Genomic DNA, 9,827 nt, shown 5'->3' with positions numbered 1-9,827 from the left:
ACAGTGAGCCTCTGGAAACTTCTCTCATTCCAACTGGAATCCAGCCTGACCAGCATCCATCAGGCTGCCATGACCTTGAAGAATGGTTTGGAGACATGAAGATCCCCCCAAATGGCATCATACAGTGGAAAATAAAAACAAAAAAGGTCAAGGGCACAGGATTGGTTTACCATTTTGTGAACTGATCACCAAAGAACTTTAAATTTATTTCTGATCCACTTTACTCATTGGAAGGAAGAAATGCAAGGCATTACATAATGCCAGTCGTGGAAAATACATCTTGCTATTTTCTTGTCCTCAGCTTTTTATTCTGTGTATGGTCTTGCTTCGCTGCAAGAAATCTAAATTTTATGTAGTAAAATTGATGAGGCTGTTTTTAGTTTCTTAAAAATATGCTTGGACAAGCCTTTCACTTTTTAAGTAAACTCTATACCCAGTATAGTGCTTGAACTCACAACCCCCAAGATCAACAGTCGCATGCTCTACTGACTGAGCCAGCCAGGAGCCCCAAGCCTTTCACCCTTTTATATTTTTTTTTACATTTTTTATTTATTTGACAGAGAGAGACACAGCGAGAGAGGGAACACAAGCAGGGGGAGTGGGAGAGGCCGAAGCAGGCCTCCCACTGAGCAGGGAGCCCGATGTGGGGCTCAATCCCAGGACCCTGGGATCATGACTTGAGCCGAAGGCAGACGCTTAATGACTGAGCCACCCAGGCGCCCCAGCCTTTCACCCTTTTAAATTCTGATAAAATCATCTGCTTCTTTTTCTATTTATGTCATAATTTACTTTTACTAAAACCAGGAGTATATTGCATATAGCAGTGGATCTCTAATTTGTGTGCTAATTGATAGAAAAGGAAATTTAGTGGGTCTGGGGTAGAGCCCAGGTCCCTGCATTTTTTATATGAGAAATGCTGATATATAAGATATGAAAATAATTTTAATGTTGAATTTGGGGTAACAATTCTTCCTCCCAGTGATCCTTCTGGAATTGCAAATCATACTTTCTAGAGAAGTAAACACACTGAAGCTACACAGTCAATCAGACAGAAACTCAGGGTTCATGACTGGGTCATAATTAAAAAAAAATTATTAACCACTATCCGTGTTTCTAGAATTAATAGGATCAATAAAACAATCTTAGGTTAGTTATAAGGGTAGTTTGAGAAATCATAATCTCTGATACACACATGTATATATATGTATATACATATATAGTACTTTAATAACTTACAAAGTACTTTTGAATGCTTCTTGGTGATGTGGGGTGGGGTAGAAGGGAAATGCCCTAGCTTTAACCTAAGTCTTAATATCCTCTTTAATTTATACAAGCTGAGCAAGTCAGCTGAATTGGTTAAGGCAAGTCTGCCAGAAAACCCTTGGGAGGGAATTCGCCCTAAGGCAAATGTTAGGCACCTAAAACCATAGTCATTTTTGGAGATTATTTGGGAGGGAGGTTCCAATTCAGAATACACAGGGTTTTAGAGGGGAGGGGGGAGGGGGAGTTGGTTAGCCCGGTGATGGGTATTAAGGAGGGCACGTACTGCATGGAGCACTGGGTGTTATACGAAAACAATGGATCTTGGATCACCACATCAAAAACTATGTATTGTATGGTGACTAACATTAACATAATAAAATTAAAAAAAAATACACAGCATTATGGCTGGGCCACAAATTTGTCTCCTAGCCTGTCTCAGTAAATTCATGTTTGAATGAATTGGGGAAAAGATGAGGCTTTCAGGAAAAAAAAAAGGGATTATTTTGCTAAGAACTCTTTAAGACCTTGAGGTTTAAGCAGCACTGGGATGCTATGCACCTGGATAAGTATAACATTAAAGCTGAAGGAGGGGCATTCTCCATTTATCTGTAAGAGACACAGTTCAGCTTTGGCCCAGGAGGGACACCAGAGCAATCAGGGAAGCTTCGCAGCTGGAGGACCCAGGCACCTTAGCTGTGGGGGGGCGGGGGGGGGTTTGGAAGGAGCAGGACCAAGGAGAAGAGGCAGCTGTGCCCAGCAGATGTGACAATATCCAAGGGAAGAGAATATCAGGACAAATATAGAATGTGGCACTCACCTGGGATCTCACAGGAATTATTTCTGGGTGTAAGTGAAATCTCCTTTGGGTTCTATCCCCTGTATTTGAAGGGTATCTATAGGGGTTGGGGGTCCTGCATGTGCAGATGGGGGAAAACCAGGCAGCTCTAAGATCTTCATTTGGCTCCACAGCCACCTTGTAAGTCAAGCATCATTCCTCTTTCAATGGGAAAAGAATGACCCTTAAATAGAAGTACCTGGTTTGTTTTTCTGCCTGAGATTTAAAAGAAACATGGGATTGGGGCACCTGGGTGGTTCAGTCCATTAAGCGTCTGGCTCTTGATCTCAGCTCAGGTCTTTATCTCAGGGTTTTGAGTTCAAGCTCGCATTGGGCTCCATGCCCAGCATGGAGCCTACTTAAAAACAAACATGGGATTTACTTTTCTTCTTTAAAGTTCTGAGAAGTATTTATTAAGGGCCACATTGTCTTTATAAGCTGACTGACAGTTTTTAAAGTTTTTCCCATTATATATTTTTTGCAACAAAAGTAAAATGTCTCGAAAATTGAGAAGTTCCGATGAAGCAAAAATGAAAAACAAACCAAAACACCTATTACCGCAGATAGCCACTGTTAAGCCATTTAAGTATATACTTTCAGTTTTTTCTTTGCATATTAATATATAAATATACATTTTTTACAAAAATGGGATACAACATATACTTTTCGAAAATTTTTTTCACTTCACAATATATAATGTACATCTTTTCATGCAAATGGGTGAGACTCATGATTGAAAAAGGGAAACTTGCAGCTTGTGGGCGGGGAAAACCCAATTTTATGCCAGTTACAAGTGAAACACCTAGATTAAAGCCACGCGAAAAGTTATAATTGAGATGGGCAAAGGTATATGAGAAAATACAACCTTCAGGTGGCCATACTTATATCAGGCAAAACAGAATTAAAGGCCGAACACATTAAATAGGATAAGGACGGTTCCGTCTCGCCTTCCAATGCATAACCATCAATTTGTTGCGTACTCTTTTCATTTCTTCCATCTCCTCCGCTACCTTTATCATCTCCTCATTGCTTAAATTTCTGCCGTGTATGTCCCCTCTAAATTGCGGGCGAGAGCGAGCCAGCCTCTCTTTAAAGCTTCCTTCTTCTAGCTTATGTTTTCCCACTCCACAAGGAGGCTGCTCCATGGGAGGGCGCTCTTCAAAAAGGTCCCTTCTAGAAAGGCGCTCCTGAGGAGGGCGCTCCTCGGACACCAGCATCTCGGGAAGGAGCTCGGGAAGGAGCTCCTCGGGAAAAAACTCCTCCTCCGAGGACTGCTCCTCGGAAGATGGTTCCTCCGGAGACTGCTTTTCGGGAGAGTGCTCCGGAGACTGCTTTTCAGGAGGCTGCTCCTCATCCGTCTTGGGTGCGCTCTGTGGCTGTTCTTCATTTTCTTTGCAGGATTTTTCCATGTTCAGGATGGTCTTTAAGTACAATTATTCATAGGAGACAAGGCTGAGTCAACACACTTGGTGGCTGGAACAAAACCCCGGCCCCGGGTTCCCATACCCGTCTTTTCCCGTATCGGGGCCCAGGTTCCCCAACCTACGCTTGCCGAGGGGCTCTCTGGCCCTGGGGACCCCGCCGCGTCCCACCCCTCGCAGCCTCCTCCGCCCCCTCCTTCCCGAAAGCCCACCATTTTCCCAGCAGGCCTTGCCACAGGCCTCTCCCGCAGTAGCAGGGGCGGGGCGGTGGTGCCGCCGACTGCGTTCCCATCAGCGTCCTCCCTCGCACCCCATCCCGGGCCACTGCCCACCCTTTCCCCGACCTGGACCTCTCCTTGCGCTTTGCTCTAGGCGTCCTCTCCTCGAGGCGCACCGCTGTGACCTGCAGACCTGCAGACAGACGCAAGACAGGGTAGGGGGCGGGGAGTGGGGAGGAGGGAAGGACTGACTGACACCACACGTCCCTTTCCTGGGCATTAAGCCGCCGCCCCCACGCCGGCCCCCTCTGCTGCCCCTCCCCCAGGCCGCACCTCAAGCTTCATCCTCCGTGCCCCACCACCCTGCACCCCGCAGTGCTCGTCATTTCTTTTCAGGCGGCAAGTGGAAGCAAAGGATTACGTAGAAACTATTTCTAAGTGTCTGTGGCCCCCAGGGGCCCCCACTCATCTCCCCACCTCACCCCAAGACCACCATTTTCTGCACCGAAATGTGGGCGAAGGGGGGCGGGGCTGGGTCTAGGAAAAGGCCTGGTACTCTCTGCCATCCCAATCCCAGAGGTTACTGGGCAGCAAAGACCCTCATACCGATTTAAGAAGACCAAGGGGACTTACTTCCTTCTGCTCTTCCCCTCGACCAAAGGGCAGGAGGCAGACGGTGTCTGGACAGGCAAAAAGGACCAGGAGAGAGGGACTTGGGCAGACATAGGCTCCTGGTCACGTGAGGGCCGCGCGTCACCGCCGAGCTCAGATCCCCAGTTACGACTTTGACCGCGGGCGGCCGTGCCGCAGCCTGCCAGTATTTCCTAACACGCAACACATCAGGCATCGTCACTCACCTCTTTGTTTATATTTGCCTTTTCATCGTTACCAGAGACGGTCAGTATCCAGTCTTGGGAGTTATTGCCTCTTCTTATCTGCTGCTTACCCTGATATCACCTCTCTCCCTTATTCTCCCGTTGTTCGCCACCAAGGCCCATTATTTCCCCTACAGTCCAGAGCCTTGCACTGAAATTTGGCTATTTGTCCTTAATGAATCGATACCATATGTCACCTTTCCCATCTTTAATCCACATCCCTAACTCCATCAAGTCCGTTTAGGCCCTATCAACATGGTTTACTTGTCACTTTTATGGAAGATAAGCTTTCACTTTTCCATGACTTAAGGATTTTTTTGAGCCCCCAAACCTGTATTACAAATAGAGGCTCTAGTCTATATTAGTAATCATTCAGTTCTAGAACTCTAAGAGTTGTTTGTAAAGTATATAAATTAAAAACATGAATACTTTGATTTTCATAAATCAAAATACACATTTGTCCATCTAAGTACAAATAGTCTAAAAATGTATTTATTATCTGTAATGGGAGCATTTTTGGTGGAGACTGGCATTATTATATATGTGTATATATGGATACTATTTTTAAAAATTTTTAAGTAACACCACCCATGGGGCTTAAACTCATGACCTCAAGATCAAGAGTCACGTGCTCCACTGACTGAGCCAGCCAGGCACCCCTATATGTATGTGTGTGTGTGTCTCTGTGTGTGTGTGTATGTATATATATATATATATAAAGAGATTTTTCTGGGACTCTAAATCCTTAGCCAGCCACCTCTTGGTGTTGCTGGTCGAGAAAATGTATATTCGTTAAATCAGCAAATACCTGGGTCCTGAGACTGCTGTACCCAAAAGATTCATCACAGAAGATATTCATATCCAACTATGCAATAATTCTGTTGACCAGACACTGAGTAGCAGGATTAAAATCATATTAACATATTCAATTGTCATTACAAGTATGTACGTTTAGATCTAATGGTGTTTTATGATCTTCAACCTCATGCCTGCATCTTACTACTCATATCAGCCTGGATGCTACTTTCTCATGCAGGTGCCCTTTCTTCCAGAGAGCAAAGTATACCTCTCCTCTCTGTATTTTATAGTTTTAGGGTTGGTGGCTATCAGATCTGTGAGGATCCTGGGATCATTTTCTTTTTTTTTTTTTTTTAAGATTTTATTTATTTGACAGAGAGACACAGTGAGAGAGGGAACACAGCACGGGGAGAGGGAGAGGGAGAAGCAGGCTTCCCGCCGAGCAGGGAGCCCAATGCAGGGCTCTATCCCAGGACCCTGGGACCATGACCTGAGTCGAAGGCAGCTGCTTAACGACTGAGCCACCCAGGCGCCCCTCCTTTTCTTTTTCAAACCCAGGCTGTCTAGTAAGTTTCCAAACAAATTCATATGGGAATTTTCCTATTTTAAGAGCTTTTTGTCACTTTTTTCCAACATCTAATTTACTTTGTGTTGAGATAGCAAGACATATTCACTTTTGTATCTTTTCCATAAATGTTTTACTTTTCAATTTTTCAGTGATGTGTGTCTTTTAAAATCCAAGTTTCACTATGCCTTCTTTATTCTTTTCACCAAAGGCTGGCTTCATCATTTGTATGGTTTCTTTCCAAGAGGACCCCTATTTTATTCATTTTTTCACTTCTATCCTTTTCCCCCTTAACATCCTGTGATGAAGAACTTACTACCTTAAAAGACACTGATTGAAATTTCATACAGTTGTAGTCATTCAGAGTAGTTTTTTCTTTTATTGAGCTGATACCTGCCTCCCAGTAGTTTACATACATTGGTGTTGGTTCTGCCCTCTGGAGTGATACGAAACAAGAATAAAGTAACAAAAGTGCCTTTTACCCTTGATAGCCTGACACTGCCAGAGTTAATGTTCTAGTTCTTTCCCCTTCCCAGTTGTGAGGCCTACAGGGCAATCTACTTGAACTTTCTGTGACTCAACTTCCTCATCTGCAAAATTGGAGACATAATAATACCTACCTCATGGGATTGGGAAAATGAGTAAGTAAGTCTGTATATGTAAAGGACTTGGAAAGGTACCTAGCACATAGAAAGCACTCTGTAAGCATTAACTATAATAATAGAAATAGTAATAATATGACCTAATGCTAATATTACTATGAATTATTGTTTATTGTTTATTTAATTTTTTAAAATTATTGTTTTTTTTAAGATTCTGTTTATTTATAGAGAGAAAGCAAAAGCGAGAGAGATCACAGAGGGAGAGGGAGAAGCAGACTCACTACTGAGTGGAGAGCCCCATGCGGGGCTCGATCTCAGGACCCTGAGATCATGACCTGAGCCGAAGGCAGATGCTTAACTGACTGAGCCACCCAGGTGCCCCTTTAATTATTGTTTTTTAAATTAACATTAATTCAGCATGTATGCCAGGTATTGTGCTAAGCATTTTCAATATGCTATCTCATTTAATCCTTAAACAATTATATTCTCACCAAGACTTTTTTATTTAGACTTAACCTCTCCAGTTATTTCAGTTCTTTCTGATATGATATACTTTTTCAAATTCTCTCACCATCCTACATGCTTCTGAATTTGTAAATGCCTCTGAAAATACTGAATGTTCTGCCTAGTGTAGAATGGAGTGATCTTATCACACCTTCATTCTAGAATAACCACTATACATCTGTAGATGCATCCTAATATCATAGTAGATTTTAGATGCCATATCACACAGTTAAATCCACTTTAATTGCAATCACCTGACACCGCCAAATCTGTTTCACACATCCCTGTTAATACACTTACATAAATCATTTTAATTTTTAAAATTTTAATTCCAATATAGTTACAGTGTTAAATTACTTTCAGGTGTACAATATAATGATTCAACAATTCTGTATTACTCAGTGCTCATCAAGATAAATGTACTCTTAATCTCCTTCACCTATTTCACCCATCCCCCCACCCACCTCCCCACTGGTAACCATTCGTTTGTTCTCTATAGTTAAGAGTGTGTTTTTTTGGTGTATCTCTTTTTCCTTTGTTCATTTGTTTCTTAAATTCTGCATATGAATGAAATCATATGATATTTGTCTTTCTCTGACTGGTTTATTTCGCTTAGCATAATACTCTCTAGCTCCATCCATGTTGCAAATGGCAGGATGTCATTCTTTTTCATGGCTGAATAATATTCCATTGTGTGTGTGTGTGTGTATTTCTACACCTTCTTTATCCATTCACCTGTTGCTGGACAGTTGAGCTGCTTCCATAGTTTGGCTATTGTAAATAACGTTGCAAAAAATGTAAGGGTGCATATATGTAAATCATTTTAATTTTAACCCAAGTATAGAAACGTCTGTTTTTCTGGGCTAAATGTTGTCTTGTTAGATTCATTCCCTTATTCTTTGAATCCAAATTCTATCATTCAGTACATTAGCTACAAAATATTAATTTAAAGCATGCCATTAGTACTAAATAGGCTATTAAATTCAGCAGGCTCAGGAAAGATCTAGGGGAGATCTCAGCAAAGAGCTCTAACTACAAATGAAAAAGTTCCTTTCCCCTGTTGGGTTTGGCAGCCAGGAGCGTGCCCTGTCAGGCCAGTTCCCCTCCTTGCCTCTCTCAGTGTGACCTTGTAGGGTGGGATTACTTTCTAGTGCTGCTGATAGTAGGAGACACAGTTGCCCCTGAAAGCTCCCAAACTAGTATAAATTAACCCCTGTTGAGAACTTGGCAAACATGAGGGTCAGACAAGGGAGGTATAAAGAACTAGAACGAGGAATGGAAGGAAGAATGAAGACAATGTCTTTGTGTTGGCTCTAAGTCTCTGCCTGACAGTAACTGATTTGGGGTTCCCTTGAGAGAAAGGGCTCTCAAGAGGAAATAAGGTGAAGGTGGTTCTGCCATGGTGACAAGCATTTGTTACAAAGGAATGTGATCTGCTACTTGTGTGTGGTTGGGGTGGGTGCTATGAAATAACCCTTCTTCTGGATTTACTCCTGACAGGGTCCTGTGAGGACATGTTGCTGGGCTCACAATTGCTAGGGAGGGTTTAAGTCTTAAGAAATGCCATTTTATTTTATTAAAGATTTTATTTATTCGACAGAGAGCGAGCACAAGTGGGGGGGGGCAGCAGGCAGAGGGAGAGGGAGAAACAGGCTCCCCACTGAGCAAGGAGCCCGATGTGGGGCTTGATCCCAAGATTGAAATCCTGGCAGTATGATGTAAGAGATGGAACCTTTAACCACCTTGTAAAACTGCTCCTGGGCTGTGGGCTCCAGGCACGTTTACATGCAGCCAGGGTGGAGAGTACAGGCCTTTTCAGGTAGCAGGAGCTGAAGGAATCAGAAGGCAGGCAGGGCAGTCCTGCAGGCAAGGGGGAGGGCAGTCAGGCCCTGGCAGCTACTGCCATGGCAACGGTCTCCAGGGCCCTGGCCTTCCTCTGGGGGATCTGAGGAAGCCAAGGGTGAGCTTCTGGTGTAGGGATTCCCGTTCTCTGGTGAGGCTGCCCTTCTGTGGCAGAAACAGAGCCCCCTCCGTCTGAGCCTCTCCAGAGCACAGATTCCATGCAGGTCTGGTTTCACTTTGCAGGGCCTGTCCGCCTGGAGTCCAGGAGGAATGCCCTCTCCAGCTCAGAGGTTCCCCCTGCTGCCGCCACCTCTGCATTCTTTCCTAATGACACCCATGGCAGCATTTTGGTCTCAAGACTAGCGGCTGTGGATTGCAGCAGGCCCTGTCCAGCCTGTAGCTCTCAGGCTCTCCCCCACTTTCGCCCCAGGGGAAATAACCAAGTGGGAAATGCAGAGACAAGAGCCTTCTCTTTTCTGCTTCTGGCCACATCCTGACTGGGGCTGGACGCACACACACTCACACACACACACACACACACTCACACACTCACACTTTCTCTCTCTCTCTCTCTCTCTCTCTCTTTCTCTTTCTCTCTCTCTCTGTGTCCCCACTCCTATGCCCAGAGAAACAAGGAAGGGGCTCTGAGGAAAGGTGGGGTAGCAACTCAGGCTGCTGGGAAACACTCGGAGGCTGGGAAGGCAGGTCCGACCTGGGCCAGAGGGAGGCAGTACCAGGCTCTGGGCTGGGCAGGAGGACCCAGGCTGTCACTTACTTGCTGGAGGGCTCTGGAGGCCCAGGAGGCTTCTCTTCCTCTTCAGGCCTCTGTTCATGTCCTCCTTCTTCTCCCTGAAAGGTGGAGCAAGGGGTCATGGTAGAACAAGGAATGAGGTCCCTTCCAGCT

At 44.4% G+C, this 9,827-nt stretch overlaps 1 protein-coding gene across 2 annotated transcripts; it reads right to left on the bottom strand.

The window, feature by feature from the left end:
* Positions 1-2,652: 2,652 nt before the first annotated feature.
* Positions 2,653-4,433, bottom strand: LOC112818953 (transcription elongation factor A protein-like 1). Of its 2 annotated transcripts, none has more exons than XM_073890654.1 (3): positions 4,371-4,433; positions 3,864-3,930; positions 2,653-3,519 (listed from the first exon to the last, which is right to left on the bottom strand). In XM_073890654.1, exon 3 carries the CDS (start codon positions 3,505-3,507, stop codon positions 3,016-3,018), a length of 492 nt encoding a protein of 163 aa, XP_073746755.1. In that variant the 5' UTR covers positions 3,508-3,519; positions 3,864-3,930; positions 4,371-4,433; the 3' UTR covers positions 2,653-3,015. The 2 variants fall into 2 exon arrangements, with proteins under 2 accessions (XP_073746755.1, XP_073746756.1); XM_073890655.1 differs by having other exon boundaries at positions 3,852-3,930; positions 4,371-4,418.
* Positions 4,434-9,827: the final 5,394 nt, after the last annotated feature.

This window comes from Callorhinus ursinus, unplaced genomic scaffold, assembly GCF_003265705.2.
Source record: "Callorhinus ursinus isolate GAN/ISIS: 27379988/994484 unplaced genomic scaffold, GSC_fseal_2.0 scaffold1576, whole genome shotgun sequence".
Lineage (NCBI taxonomy): Eukaryota > Metazoa > Chordata > Mammalia > Carnivora > Otariidae > Callorhinus > Callorhinus ursinus.
The sequence above is the reverse complement of the archived record's forward strand: the minus strand, read 5'-3'. Positions and strand labels throughout refer to the sequence as shown.

Bases quoted from the DNA above. Each gene is read 5' to 3' on its own strand.
- LOC112818953 (XM_073890654.1), bottom strand. From the start codon at position 3,507: ATGGAAAAATCCTGCAAAGAAAATGAAGAACAGCCACAGAGCGCACCC.